Source organism: Mixophyes fleayi, chromosome 11 (assembly GCF_038048845.1).
Source record: "Mixophyes fleayi isolate aMixFle1 chromosome 11, aMixFle1.hap1, whole genome shotgun sequence".
Lineage (NCBI taxonomy): Eukaryota > Metazoa > Chordata > Amphibia > Anura > Limnodynastidae > Mixophyes > Mixophyes fleayi.
Genome location: NC_134412.1, coordinates 77,862,088 through 77,878,150, shown reverse-complemented (window position 1 = coordinate 77,878,150; position 16,063 = coordinate 77,862,088). Strand labels below are relative to the sequence as shown.

Genomic DNA, 16,063 nt, shown 5'->3' with positions numbered 1-16,063 from the left:
AGTGGAAGGAGCAGGGTCCCAACAGCACAGGGTAGTGATATCAGGACCTGATGTGTGATAGCATACTTTGATAATGTATCTGAAATGTCAGGATTGATTGTACACATTATACCTATGATCCCTAACTCCTTAAGGCTTCAGATACAATCATAAAAATGAATTACATCCTTGAGCCTTAGGACAATATTTCGGTACAGGGACTGAAATCCTGTGATGGTCTTCTCAACGTCCTTTAAAACTGGTTAGAAAACAAAATAAATACAAATTGTGGCACAGCAGGAAGATAAGACTCACTTGTTACTCTGTTCTCCGGTCCGGTAGAGAAAAGCATTTAGCGTTGCTCTCAGATCTTCACTGATTTTCTCCTGAAAAATAAAACAGAAGAGGCAGCTGTCCAATCACATCCGTCTTTATTACAGTGAATCCTGCAATCCGGTCTTGTACAACAGCCAGACTAGAGACTTATACTGAATGACACCTGAGACTGGATTGGTCCGAGTCTACTGCCGACCTCTGTATTGTAACCGAGCTGGACCTGCAGTAGGCCCTGCATTCGTTCTGCATTCATACCTTTAGTGTGCAGCTATAAGCGAATTTATAGGACAAGTAAACTAGATCAGTCGCAGAAACATTATCGAGGTCTATTGGTTTCTGAAAGAGTGGATTCCCAATAAAGCAGGATAAGAACACACGTAGGCCAACAGATTAATTTTCAAGGTATTTCTAAGTGGGAATTTTGTGCAAAGTAAAAGGTAAGATTATAAACCAAGGAGTAAGGTCAATATGGTCACATACATCACGCTCAACTTCAACAAGTTACTTTTAAGGGGTGATCCTTAGGTTTATGTCTACCGACATGCTTACGCTGCCTGTTATTTGCAAGCAAATAAGAGTAAAGTCTTGTCATATGAACACTGATCCTACTGGCAATGCTCATATTGTATTTTGGGAGCAGATTGGCGCTAGTGTGCCAAGAACTCCCCATTCACACCGGCTGCTATGTGTAAACAAATAGTGTGTGTGCACCGAGTGTTCTTAGTCTAAAGGGGGGATTCAATTAGCCGCAAAGTGTCTCCAGAAGTCATGACACAGATGGGAGAGGCCTATATATAAAAAGGGCATGTCCGCCATCACTTTAATGTAGTTTTAGGATGTCTTCCTGCAACGTTTAATCAATACATTGCTTGATCACACCAGTACCCTTTTGTCTGATTATATAAGTACATTACACCGCTGTTCATTTTGTTACCCTTGGATACCACACAGCCATGCTGCGCTCTATGTACTGGATACAACTGTATGCAGAGAGCAGATGTGTCAGACATGTGCCTCATACATAAATACATGCCTGTAAAGCACAGGTATAAGCCAGAAAGAAAGCAAATGTATTTAGGAAAAGTTGCAGGAGTGTACACATAAGCCAATCAATCTATGTGAAATTAAAGCCCACGTCAAGTATTACAGGAGATTCCAATTCCAACTTATTGATATAGAAACATGAAGCGAGATCACAGAAAAATGTGCTTTTCTCATTAATGATATAAAACAACCTACCGCCTTTTTTAACACTATCCTATATGGTCACCGGCAATAGATACAGTGCACTATTTTTTGTACAGTCTTTGACGTTGAACCATAGAAGTTGCAGGCAATTAAACAGTTCAAAGGCCCTTATTAGCAAATCTGACTGGACTAGAACAGAGTCTCAATTTCAGGGGCTATATAGCGAACATAACAGTGGGGATGGGGGGGGATGTATCTACAATATAGCAAACAATATGCTGTTAGTACAACTCTTCCAGGACTGTCGCCGCCAACCACATCATGGCTGCCAGTGTTTCAGAGTCACATGCAGCTCACTGTATTACACTACACTGAGCACACATAGGATTTCATCTCTGGCAGCTGTAATGTACGGGGAGGTCCCATCTACGTCACTAGGTCAGAATATATCCAACCAGTTCACATAGAGCAAGAAGCTATCGGGAGTACTGGGAGATCGGACACAGGTATAGGCAGGAAGGGGATTACATACTGTGGATCTCTTCCTCAGGAACGCATCTGCTTCATCCACAAACAACAAGAGTCTGTGTAAAGAGACAGGAACCAGTATGAACATCTGTGTTATGTTACATTTCAATGGGTGTTAAACATCAATATACTTTGATTAGAAATACAGAAGACGTAATACAAAACACAAAACAGAATATTTGATCTAGAGGCGACTACTGGGGGTAAATATATTAAGTGCCGATTTCGGCATCCAGTTTGCAGTGAAACTTTAAAGCGGCTATGGCTTAAATGGAAAAACAATGCCTTTAAAGCAATTGCCGCTTTAAATTTTCACTGCAAACTGGCGGGTTACCGGCGACTTGCAAAAATCGGCACTTAATACATTTACCCCTTGGAGAGAAAAGGGCTTAACATAGCAATCATTTACAAAGATTTCACACATACTGAAAATCAGGTTTACAGGTAATTATTTGTGAACAACCCTGAATACATTTCACGTCAGAAAGTCATCCCAATAATTCTCTACATTAGTCTTTATACAATTTAATCGCTGGAACTAACTAAAACGCTTCCAGTTAATTTAACAAGAACGCAAATCATTTTGTGTGTATTCAATATTTGAAATTACAAAAACAAAAAAAGTTGCCACAAATGGAAAAAAGTACAAGTTTTATTCAATGTTACACATAAAAACAAAAACAAAAAAATAAAAAATCAGGTTACGCATTACTCACCCTCGCTTGCTGGTGTTTGCCCAGTCAAATACTTTATGCATTGCAGTAACTCCTTCCCGCCCCATGGGGGCGACATCACCACCAGTCATGATGGCATAATCCATGCCAGAATGCATGGCTAATTTCTACAGATAAAAGAGGACAGAAAAGCAACGCAGTCAGTCAAGGGATAAATAAACAAGCAGCGCATACACCAAAGACGCAACGTGGGCATATTAAAAACAACTTGTGGCTTGTAACGCTCCGTATACTCTGGAGACACAAGACACTTAAAGGGAGAGGTTTTAGATCTTGACAGACATTCCTCTCCTATTGTGGGCTCCATCAATGATCTTGTTAACCATTATATAATACCCACCAGGGAGCTCGCTCATATATCTTCCTTTAGGGAAGGAAGGGAGGGGGGGCTATCAATCCCATCAAACAATTTGCTGTGTGTGCGAGTGTCAAATAAATATAGCACATTTTTCAATTAGGGTGATGACCACATTGGGTTTAAAACAGGCTCAGCATTCTCATCCCGCAAAATCAATAGCGGCGCGGTCTGTATTACACCGACGCTGTACAGTAAATTCATCAGTTCACATTACATAGTGTATGAGCCATGCAGCCAAATCCTAGACAGGCTTTTCTATTAACCCCTTATCTAAACATTCAGTAGGCACAGTCTGATTATTTCATTATCTCGGTAGTTTTGTATGATTTCCCATTTGATTTTTGGAAACAAACGTGTGCGTTTTTTTAAAAAGACTTTTGTGCCTATAATCATGCAAATGGATCAATTCCTTGAAATAATTTAGGTTTCTCTCTCTCAATATATACACATATACACACACACACATACATTATATATATATATATATATATATATATATATATATATATATATATATATATATATACACATATCATGGCCTTATCTGTGATGAGTTTGTATGTTCTCCCCATGTTTGCGTGGGTTTCCTCTGGGTGCTCCGGTTTCCTCCCACACTCCAAAAACATACTGGTAGGTTAATTGGCTGCTAACAAATTGACCCTAGTCTGTGTGTGTATATCAGGGAATTTAGACTGTAAGCCCCAAAGGGGCAGGGACTGATGTGCTTGAGTTCATGACCAGGTTACAGCACTAGGCTGTGATCAGAATGACATTTATGCAGGTCTGAGAAGTCCAAGGTGACTTAATGACTAATAATTTTACAGTGGACGATGCAATATTCCTTATAAGTCACAAGGTTTTCTAATGAACACTGAAGCGATGACATCAGAACTGGCACATTATAACCAATGACATCAGAACTGGCAAATTATAACCAATGACATCAGAACTGGCAAATTATAACCAATGACATCAGAACCCACGCTTTATGCGGATAGTATTTACAGGATAGGACTCTGCAGTAACTGCACACTACATGGACCCAAGTGGCTTCATCTGCCTGGTAGTCCTGTTTCCTAAACTGTAATACATTCATACAGTATTGACCCTTTAAACCATAGACATTGCAGGTGTCCGATCTGTTATGGTCTCACAGCCAATAGGAAATTGTTAATAGTCAATGAGACAGTAATCAGAAACTCTGAAACACACTTCTTTGTGTGGCCCACAGGATTCACATGGGGCAATTTATGGAAACTATTTCAATATATTCCACAGAAAATTTTCATCCGTGTAAATGTGGCCTTAAATACTGTGACATCATCAGCAACACCAACAAAAAAAATAAATCACAAAGTGATTTTACCACTAGGTGCTCAAGTCATGGGCATGATAGCAGCATGTACAGTCACTATAAATTTAGATGTCGCATAAATGATCTGATTGTTCACAAGGAAACTACTGCTACCGTGTTTGTTCAAAATAATAACCAGAAACATGATACAATTGTAATGTTAGCTTCCCAGCTCAAACAAGAGAGAACACCGTTTTTGTCTGCAAAAAGATTGCTCACTGTAAGCCAGAGATAATCGCATTAAGGACGCGCTATCAGTTACAGTCAGGGTATACCCCAGACTTGCGGCAATGCCTGCTGTTACATAATTCATTAATTATTGAAAGCCTTTAACAAATCAAATTACACATTACTGGCACCATGAGTTAAATAATCAAATCTGTTAGTCATGGACGTCACAAACCGCTCCTGCATAGAGACCCTTCATGGGCGCACTACACCTACTGCATAGGATGATGCATACAGACCATTCATGGGCACACTACACCTACTGCATAGGATGATGCATACAGACCATTCATGGGCACACTACACCTACTGCAAAGGATGATGCATACAGACCAGTCATGGGTACAGTACACCTACCGCATAGGATGATGCATACAGACTAGTCATAGGTACAGTACACCTACCGCATAGGATGATGCATACAGACTAGTCATAGGTACAGTACACCTACCACATAGGATGATGCATACAGACCAGTCATGGGTACACTACACCTACTACATAGGATGATGCACACAGACCAGTCATAGGTACAGTACACCTACTGCATAGGATGATGCATACAGACTAGTCATAGGTACAGTACACCTACTGCATAGGATGATGCATACAGACTAGTCATAGGTACAGTACACCTACTGCATAGGATGATGAATACAGACCCTTCATGGGTACACTACACCTACTACATAGGATGATGCACACAGACCAGTCATGGGCGCAGTACACTTACTGCATAGGATGATGCATACAGACTAGTCATAGGTACAGTACACCTACTGCATAGGATGATGAATACAGACCCTTCATGGGTACACTACACCTACTACATAGGATGATGCACACAGACCAGTCATGGGCGCAGTACACTTACTGCATAGGATGATGCATACAGACTAGTCATAGGTACAGTACACCTACCGCATAGGATGATGCATACAGACCAGTCATGGGTACAGTACACCTACTGCATAGGATGATGAATACAGACCCTTCATGGGTACACTACACCTACTACATAGGATGATGCATACAGACCAGTCATGGGTACAGTACACCTACTGCATAGGATGATGCATACAGACTAGTCATAGGTACAGTACACCTACTGCATAGGATGATGCACACAGACCAGTCATAGGTACAGTACACCTACCGCATAGGATGATGCATACAGACTAGTCATAGGTACAGTACACCTACTGCATAGGATGATGAATACAGACCCTTCATGGGTACACTACACCTACTACATAGGATGATGCACACAGACCAGTCATGGGCGCAGTACACTTACTGCATAGGATGATGCATACAGACCAGTCATGGGTGCACTACACCTACTGCATAGGATGATGCATACAGACCAGTCATGGGTGCACTACACCTACTGCATAGGATGATGCATACAGACCAGTAACAGGTACAGTACACCTACTGCATAGGATGATGCATACAGACCAGTAATGGGTAGAGTACACCTACTGCATAGGATGATGGGAAACCAACTAGCTGTAATGTTTTACCTTAGCGAAGAGCGTCTTTCCAGTCCCTGGGGGACCGTACATTAAAATATTCCGGTAGAGACCTTTGTTCTGCTTCGTGTTTCTTGTGGCAATAGCGATATCTCTTACTCGCTCCTCCAGTTTTGGCTGAAACACAGAGAAAGAAATCATACACCATATACTGGGACCCTGCCCATAGCAAGAGGAGATGAACGACAAAGCAGGGGAGAGTGTCTATGTTTTATGGATGGATCAATAGCTTTCACAGGCCACATCAAGGTATACAGCAGTCTACGATGGCAGGGCTTCTACAAATAGGAGGGAGGACCTACTCACCCAAATAATCTGTTTAGCACATACCACTAAAATGACCACACTAAGGAGAGCATGGAGCTATAAGGAAATAACTGGAGAGCACCAATGCAGTTATTGGTGGAGCCTGTGCTTTCAGCCTTTGCCACTTTTAGTAAAATGCATTGTCCATACCCATCCGTATCATGTTCTCACTAAATGACAAAAAAGCATGTTGTCTCATCACTAATTATTTTTAATAACGTGCCCTAAACGACCTTGTATGGCCAGTAAAAGCAACACATCTGCTAGCAGAATTTACTGTGTCAGATGATTCTGCCTTTTGACCCAATAAAAACCAAGTCTGAGACTACGTTCTCCTTGCACTAATTTCATGGGAGCCTCACATCACTATTCTGTGCTGTTGGGGACCCTGTACCTTCCATTATCTAAATCTCAGTCTGTGGCTTCCCGTTTGTCTCTACTCCCTTCCTCACATCATGACACTTTTCCCGTCACATGCAGCCCTGTCCTCATTAACATAACCACACGAGTGGACAGGTCACTGTGTCCTACAAGATCAGCTCCCTCATCTCCAGCTGCTGTGACCATTCCTGTGATCCCACTGGTCTATCCTCGGCCATTTCTAAACCCAGCCCAAGATTGACTACAATTAGGTGTCCAGTCCTTAGGGACTTTTTTCGGTGTAGAAATCCCTAGTGTAAAGAACAGTATCCATGACGCTTACTGCTGAATATGTAAGATATACTCACACTGAGAACAACTCCTTCTAAGGCATCCTGGATTTTGCTGAAAAGGCGCTTGCTGACCTATTGATTTAAAAATGAAAAACAATCAAACATTAAAAAAACAAAAACAAAATCCAAATAGTATCATAAGTAACTCTGTCAAAGCAGATCAATTATGTTATAACATCAAAGTCAATACCAGAGTCTACCATTACTGCGGTAGGAGAAAAACAGACTCTCCCCAGCACCCCTTTGATTGCTGGGGGGATAGAAGTTTTACTTCTATTGTGACACTTTTATACAAAGGCAGAAATAAGTATAATGGTTTGGATAACTGGCCAGCTTCCTGGTACATAGCTACCTTCCCAGAAAGGAGTTATTTTTAATAACAGGTACCCCACTGTAGGGTTCTTGAAAGCAGGTATAACTGTAGGGTATAACGTTAATGACTGAGCACTAACCCATTGTTTAATAACTTTAAAATTCTTACCTTAACGGGATGCTTGGCTGCCTCCAGCACCGTTATACGGGACGTGTCTCTGACCAGAGAGGGCTTTCCAAGACGGGCCTCAATATAACGGCCCGCTACACCTGTGGCGTTCTTAGCAGTGTAAACACCGAGCGCCAGTATGGTCAATCCTGCTGCCTGGGTGGGGGGAAGTACATTATATAGGTCACATATGCAGAAGGAAAAAAAAAAAATTAACAAAAAAAAAATAAAAATAAAAAATAAATTAATACAAAACTAATGCAGATAAGGGGACATTGGAAAGGCAGATTTTTCCCTCAAACACTTTTATTAGATGAAACACTTTTATTAGATGATCTAGTTACATTACAATATCAACTGCACATCACTTACTATACATTTAACACTGGCGAAGGGTCACACACAGCCATATAGACTTCCATGAAAATATAAAAAAAAATTTTATATGCATAAAGTGCCATAGAAACATTATGCAGAGTTGTTTTTAAAATAAATAAATTGTGTAGTATATTTGCACCACATCACTCTATATAGGTTCATAAACTAAAAAGGGCCTCTAAACAGTATTCAGGGTGTAGTATATAAAGGTTATACTTCAGTAATTCAGGTAAGGTTTTGATGACTGACCAGGGGACCACTTCTGCTATACAAGTTTTAAAGGAAAAAATAACAACTATATATAAAAAATAAATAAAATAAAATATTAGCCGTTTAAAAGGATTCATATGAACTTTCTCTACAGTAATAAGTCAGGCAGAGGTTTCATAACATCCTATGTACAACTATATACAATTGTGCATCAGTGTTCATATAAGCTGCACTACCACCTAGGGGGCGCACCACCCCCTCCCCAGAGACCAGTGGGCTGCTCCATGTAGCTTTATTCCCCGGGAAAGGGGGCTGTGTGATGGAAGTTAAGTGTTTAATTCATAAAAAAACAGCTGCGTGTGGGAAAATGTGCTTTTTATCAAATAAATAGATCACAATGTCTTATTACCAGTTAAACAGATTTTTTTTTTTAAGAGAAAAACATGGAAAGGCCAAATTAGTGAAAGTAATCTGGGGGTGCAAATCCCCCCTTCATACTTCTAGGTGCGTTGTACATAATCATATTTGGCATTTACAAGGTGCAAGGATAAAGAGGTGAATGTCTTTTGTTCGGGCAGCAGACGGGTGAGTTAAGTCCAGTGAAGGTAATTAAGGCTCCTGTGTTAGGATCTCTGAACGTGATCTGGGGAAATGACCTATTTTACACCAATGTCAGCAGTTGCAGCACATAAATAAGTGTCCCGTCAATACGGCTCTCCAATACTGGAGACTGCACACAAAAGTCAAATCGTTGCCAGTCCTCTGACTCTGAGAAATAACGGTCTGCAACATGTACATTACTTTATTGGGAGGGGGATAAATGATAAATTAAATAAATAATAAAATCCTACACGCGAGTGTACATTATGCACATAGTATACAAGCAGGGCTATGTGATTGTTCATAGGTTTTCTTCTACACCAACGTTGCAATGTTGATTATATTTAATTTATTGGTGCGCCACAAAGGGTCCGCAGCGCTGTACAGACAGCATACAGTAAATAGTACATAACATAACAGGAAAATAGGGAGAAAATCAGAGCAAGATGAGCCTATATCCAACAGGATGGGCGCAGCAAACAGGGACAGAGGTGCTGATGGAGAAGGGGGGGGGGGGGTGTACAGGCGAGATGGTGGTTTAGGCAAAGAATGGAGGACATAAGGGAAGAGGGTCTTGCTCATGAAAGAGTACAATCTAGAAGGGGGGGCGCAGATGAATTGGGGCGACAATGGGTGAGTCAGCGCAATAGGGGTAGGGGTGAGTTAGGAGAGCTGAAAATGCTTGATGAAGTGGGTTTTGAGAGCCCATATGAAGCCTTGGAGAGGTGGGGAGTCTGATGGAGAGAAGGTCTGAGTTTCAGAGATGGGGGCAGCACGGGAGAAGTTTTGGAGGCAGGAGTGAGCGGAGGTGACAAGTGAGAAGCGGCGGTCGTTGACAGAGTGAAGAGGATGTGAGGGAGTGTGGAGGGAGAGGAGTTTGGAGATGTAGGGGGGAGAGGATTGGTTGAGGGCAAGAAGCTTGAACTGGAGTCTGTAGAGGAACGGGAGCCAGTGTAGGAACCGGCAGAGAGGGTAGGCAAATGCAGATTGCTGAGGAAGAAAAATAAGAGCAGCAGCAATGATGGGGATGGATTGGGGAGAGGTAGGAGGGAGGCCAGAGAGAAGGAGGTTGCAGAGGTCTAGGTGAGAGATGACAAGCGAATGAATGAAGGTCTTCGATGCCTTCACGGTGAGAGAGGGTTTGTAGATGGACCATTCACAAGGTGCAGTAGGAGTTTCCCAACACTGATTGTTGGGGCGACACTTGATACAGTAAAGCAGGAAAATGGTAAAGAAATACAAAACAACACCAAAAAACTGTAGAAATGTAAATAATGTTATAGACTACAGACAATAAAGCTGTAGGACGTAGGGAAGGGAATGTACTCAGAACCTTAGAAAAGATCTTTAGTTTCCCATCTTCTGTAAAAAGTAACAAAGTGCAGTCATGCACGTCAGTTTGTGTTTATTATATACTTATTACAAGAGAAAGGCTCTTTAGAAGAAAAGAAAAAAAAAAAGCAACGGTGTAAAAGAGCCTCTAAAATAATATAATATTATTGATTTATAGCCTGTGCTCTGAAAGTGCTAATATTGGGAAAATCCATTTGCACTTTGGCGCTATGCCAATAAACCGATATATCTAGAAGGTAACATGCTTCTACATTGATCTTTTACTGGACAAATATACGAATAATAAAGTGGAAAAAGTAATTAATGGGCAACAATATAAATAATGTTATATAAAAGCAAAATACGGGATAGAGAGCAGCAACTGCTGGGCTCAGATAATGTCTCTGTGCCAACTTGGCTCTATGTGTAACTATATGTTCCAGCCAGGATGAAGTCACCTACACTAGGATGCAACATACTGGGCGCCAGGAAACATGTTGCAGAGCAGCGTAACGCGCGCCGGCAGGAAGCGCACGCAGACCGGTCTCATTATGGAGAGCAGGACATTGATCTCCTCAAATATTTGTGTCATTTTTTTGCAAAGAGAGAACGGCGAGGAGACCCCATCCCCTATATCAGAAGTCAGCCATCTAGGCCAGGGAAGCGGCAATTATCCTGCGCTCACCAGGAAGAAGGGGGGAGCACTGACAGCTGCTATTAGCCAAGTGTCACTGCAGCCAAAGGAATAGATACATAGCTTAGCAGATAAAAGCTGCATTATTCCCCAGGGACCGGAGTAAATCACCAGCCAGTGCCGAACGGTCAGGGACAAGACACCGGGGTGATCTGTACAAGGGACCTATCCCAAGACTGCCAGCCAGGCAGCACAATCCAGGACATTAGGCCTCCTGTCTTAGAAAGAGTGAAAGGAGCCGATGTTACGTATTGATTTTCCGCTGACAAGCGAGTCACTTACTACCCTCTTGCAACCCTATAGCTAGAGATCACCAACCTCACCAGATGTCAGCATTCCTTTTTTTTAAATCCTGGACAGGACTGATAAACAGTAGAATCAGTGGTCATCCATGCATATGGACCATCTGCTTGTAAATGTTTAATGCAATGTAAGTATAGTCATTCTTGAATAAAATAATCAAACATGGTAACAGAGTCCTACAGAGGATAATTATGTGACCTCCTTATTTATTATAGTAAACACTTTCCAATCCTTGCATATTTTTCCATGGGGGGGGGTCTCTCCTTAGTCTAGTAATTTATAACCCACTCCTTCTAAAAGGCCTTGTACCGAGTATTTCACCTGTCATTGTGTCAGGAGATCCAGAAAATCTGCACTGCTAGACTCGACAGATCACACACAAAACACATAACGTCATTACTATAGGTAGTCCATTATGTAAATATTCCCAAGCTAGCCATTATAAAATCAGAGAAAACCAGAATGCAGCAAACATGAGAAAAAGGATATATTTACTAAAAACTGTGGGTATGAAAAAGTGGAGATGTTGCCTATAGCAACCAATCAGATTCTAGCTGTCATTTTGTAGAATGTACTAAATAAATGACAGCTTGAATCTGGTTGGTTGCTATAGGCAACATCTCCACTCTTTCAAACCCGCCGCTTAGTAAATATACCCCCAAATGGTTAACATGGCCCCATGACAGACCAAACAGCACCACCTCACCCCACCATAAATCATTCCACCCAGAGACTAAATTCTCTTTGTCTCAGAGGCCTCAGACAACGATTGCCGCCTCTTCTGGAACCGTGGAGGTTAAATGGAGCCCCTTCTGTCCCTTGCTCAAAACTAAATGACTTTTCAGACCTCATTAGAGACTCATTAGTGCCGTGATGAAAGACCACAGGTAAAGTAATTCTCCTCATTAGCCATGGCTCAGTAGCCCCTGTGGATCTGTCTGTAGTCTGCTCTGTCTGAGATGCACAAACAGCTCACAGGCAGAGGATCGCACTCCACAGAAATATAGCACAACACACGTAGATTATTTGGTATGGGTAATAAGGAATCTTTCTACAGGTCATATATTACGGTTACGGAATGTTCTACAATCCACTGGGCGAGGCGGCGGATGATCTGAACGTCCTAAAGACACTTGTGAGCTGGTGACATGACTAAGAATTAGTTCCCTTTGCTTCAGTCAAAAGAATTTCCACTTCGCTCACTGGCAAGAAATTTTGCTTTCTCAAGTTATTTCTGTTTTTAAGTGGGGTGGAGGGGAGGAAAAGCTTTCATGGCACATCTGACATCTGTGCGTGTATTAGGATACAATTATGTGCTCATCAAATCCAAGTTTACGTCCTCTTGACTTCGGAAGGTTCCCCATTACCGAAAGGAGCTGCCTGGGAACGGCAGAGAATTAACCTCACTTTTCAGAAGACAACAAGTATTCAAAGTCCAAGTTAATTTGAGGCCCAGAGTAAGTTTTGATTGGCTGAATCAAGAGGGAAGGAAAAAAAAAACTTTTTTTTTCTCTTTGTACAAATACAAATGAAGAATACGTATTTAAGCCGAACGGGGACCGAGAGTTCCTGTGTACAGACAAGCCGACCACGCGACCTATCTGTAACCATTCCTCGCTCCCTGTGCATCAAATCAATTCTACTAAAAGAAGATTAGCGCTCACTACTTTAAATGTAGGAGGTGGAACAAGGAGACAATCTGAATGAATAAAACGGCTTTATTATGACAGTAACTTTCTAATTGTTAATACAGAGTGAACCTAGGTTTGTAGACTTGCGTACCAATATTCCCCTGGATGTGGCCACAGAAAAAAGTTCATGATGCTTAGTGATCGTTCAGATGCTCCCCACTAACTCACACATGCGTCTCCAACCAGATTATTTCTCCATGTGGTCTGGGAATGATATGACCTCTGAGTTGCACTGTGGTCCCATCCCTCTATCGCAGGAATACTTATCTGCCATGATCCTTAGATGCAGGGACCCAATCTCCAGTATAATGTTCTAGCAGGCAGCTTTTCGGTATTAAAGAAATTCTCGCTTTATCTTATTTAAAATGTCCCACCCAAAAGGTAGCATTATCTTTTAAAATGATCTTTAAAAAGTACACCTGCCAACTTCTCACAACAGAGCCAGTTATTTTGCTGACTAAAAAACTACTGAGTAGAATGTAGCCTATCAAAATCACTATGAACTGAGGCATAATGTGCCTCATGGCTCAGTGATGGACTAATATTACCAACATAGTGCAAAGAACATTCAATATAGAGAGCTAGTTATGTGCTATGCTCTCTCTGGGGCAGGCTTCCCCCAGACCACACAACAGGAGAGCTTAGAGCAGCGTTTCTCAACTCCAGTCCTCAGGACCCCCTAGCAGTACATGTTTTCCATATCTCCTTGTTGGAGCACAGGTGTATTCATTACTGACTGACACAGTGTAGCAGGTGGTATAATTATTTCACTGGTCATCCTGCACTGTTAGTGGGTCCTGAGGACTGGATTTGAGAAACACTGACTTAGAGGTATAGAGAAAGCCAGATACTCGCCTGCCTAGCCAAGCTTTCAGATTGCACTATGCTGGCTCCCGGGCTGGGTTCCTCTACACGTCACAGATCTCCTCTGCTGTGCTAGCCGGAGGAAGCACAGTGAGATGAATGTAATGCTCTCTACCGGGACAAACCCCTTTGTTTGTTGCTTGCTACACAGTGCACAGGGCGTGATGTAGTAAAAAAATAAATACATTTATGAGAACCTGTTGACAGGTCCACTATACTGTAATTCTAATTTCTAATCAAATACACAAAAGGGTTAGATTGGCCAGTCTACGTGGTCTACATACAAATAGTCACGTGAGATATTAACAAAAGCATTCAGAACCTATTGTCTGACATCTGGGAAAGAGAATAGCACTGCTCCCAAGCTTTATGAACAGATACCACACATCTGTAAAACGCATTTCCTCATCTGGATGACTGCACACACTGCGGAGAGGACAGAACACCCCAGGTACACTGTTTACCAGTTGACATTGTTGCACTACAGCCCGACAGCACAGAAACCCACCATGTTCACTGATATGATCTAACTGCAGAGAGCTGTCAGCTGCAGATAACAGCCCAAGCACAACTCTGCAGCGCCATCTAGTGGCGGAAGCATTGAACTAAATCTGCATTATCCACTTATCTGCAGCAAATGGATTTCTCAGTGTGAAAGCTTCTAGCAGCATAATCATAAGCCCAACAGCAAACATTTTAGCAGATCACAAATTGTTTTTTTTTTTGGGGTTCTGTAGGAAAAAAACCACATGTCCTGCAATTAACAAGACTTGGTATTCATATTTCTGCTCCCTTACTTTTAAAATCTTTATTTCAACAATACCAGTTTCTCTGCAGTGGATTCCATTTGGCACTGTGAATGGTAGCCTTTGTCCACGGTTCATAGTACTTAAATCATTATGTGCACAAGAGAGTGGAGCACTATAAATGAAAGTGGTTTTCTAGCATTTAAAGCATCTGTCTGTCACCATCCTATTGTTAAACTGCTTTGCAGAAAGCTGCAACATTGTTGCAACAACGTAAGAAACAATAGTTCTGACTGCTTGGCAAATTCTAATGTAACAGTATAGAAGCCGATTGAAATTATACAAACAAGTAGATCGGTTAGAAACAACTTTACAAATGGGCAGCAGAAAAGAAAATGAGAATATATAATTATTTAAATAAAATTGCATGGAACAGGATTTACATTATAGTTATTAGGGACAATACTACATTGCACTAAACCACACAAGATTCAAGGTTATTTCCTAACAAAGCGTAAAACTGCCAACAGTAAACAATGAAACATCTGCTTTCTCTGAACTAGCTAGATCAAAGTGAATTGCTGATTAGCGGTTGTACGTTATGGCACATTTACTCCTTATTAAATAACCCCTAAAAGCACCCTAGTTTAGAAATAGTGTTAAGAAATAATGTTATGCGAGAGATACCTTTAACCAACTCACATTTGATAATATGTAACCATAAGAGGTTAACTGTACAGCAATTTAGAAGGAATTCTAGCAGCACTTACAGTCGCTGTAACTTTGTCCCAGTCCGAGATAAAAGCACGGAAACCTTCTCCAAACACGGTACCCGCAGTCCTATAGGAAGGAAAGGTATGTTCTGTGACGGAGACGAAGGCAGGCTCAATGAGCGCACACGCACAATCTCGCGCACACGTACACACACGCACAATCACACACACAATCACGCGCGCACAATCACAATCACGCACGCACTCCTGTACAATCACGCACACACGCACAATCACGCACTCCTGTACAATCACACACACACACACACACACACACACACACACAATCACGCGCGCACAATCACAATCACGCACGCACTCCTGTACAATCACGCACACACGCACAATCACGCACTCCCGTACAATCACGCACAATCACACACTCCCGTACAATCACGCACAATCACGCGCACAATCACGCGCACACGCACAATCACGCGCACGCACACACGTACAATCACGCACACACGTACAATCACGCACACACGTACAATCACGCACACACGTACAATCACGCACACACGTACAAAGCCAACTGTCAACTAAGAATTCACCTACTTGATGGATTCTAGAACAGTTTGCCGATGTTCCGCAGCTTTCAGACGAATCTGTTCCCGGATGATGTCTGCATTTTCGCGTTCTACCTTGGCCCGTGCCCGCGCCTCTGCCTCTATCCGCAGCATCTCATTCTTATGCCGTAATTCCATCTCATGCTCAACAGTTGCTGAATAG

At 41.9% G+C, this 16,063-nt stretch overlaps 1 protein-coding gene across 1 annotated transcript in view; it reads right to left on the bottom strand.

Annotated features, from left to right (window-relative positions):
* ATAD3A (ATPase family AAA domain containing 3A) overlaps positions 1–16,063 on the bottom strand; it is a 49,307-nt gene that overhangs the window by 19,715 nt on the left and 13,529 nt on the right. Inside the window, exons 6-13 of the mRNA XM_075189793.1 lie at positions 15,890–16,055; positions 15,329–15,398; positions 7,741–7,896; positions 7,275–7,331; positions 6,232–6,357; positions 2,748–2,872; positions 2,036–2,087; positions 295–365 (exon numbers count right to left, since the gene is read on the bottom strand). Coding sequence (XP_075045894.1) covers positions 295–365; positions 2,036–2,087; positions 2,748–2,872; positions 6,232–6,357; positions 7,275–7,331; positions 7,741–7,896; positions 15,329–15,398; positions 15,890–16,055 — 823 coding nt within the window. The remainder of the gene's footprint in view (positions 1–294; positions 366–2,035; positions 2,088–2,747; positions 2,873–6,231; positions 6,358–7,274; positions 7,332–7,740; positions 7,897–15,328; positions 15,399–15,889; positions 16,056–16,063) is intronic.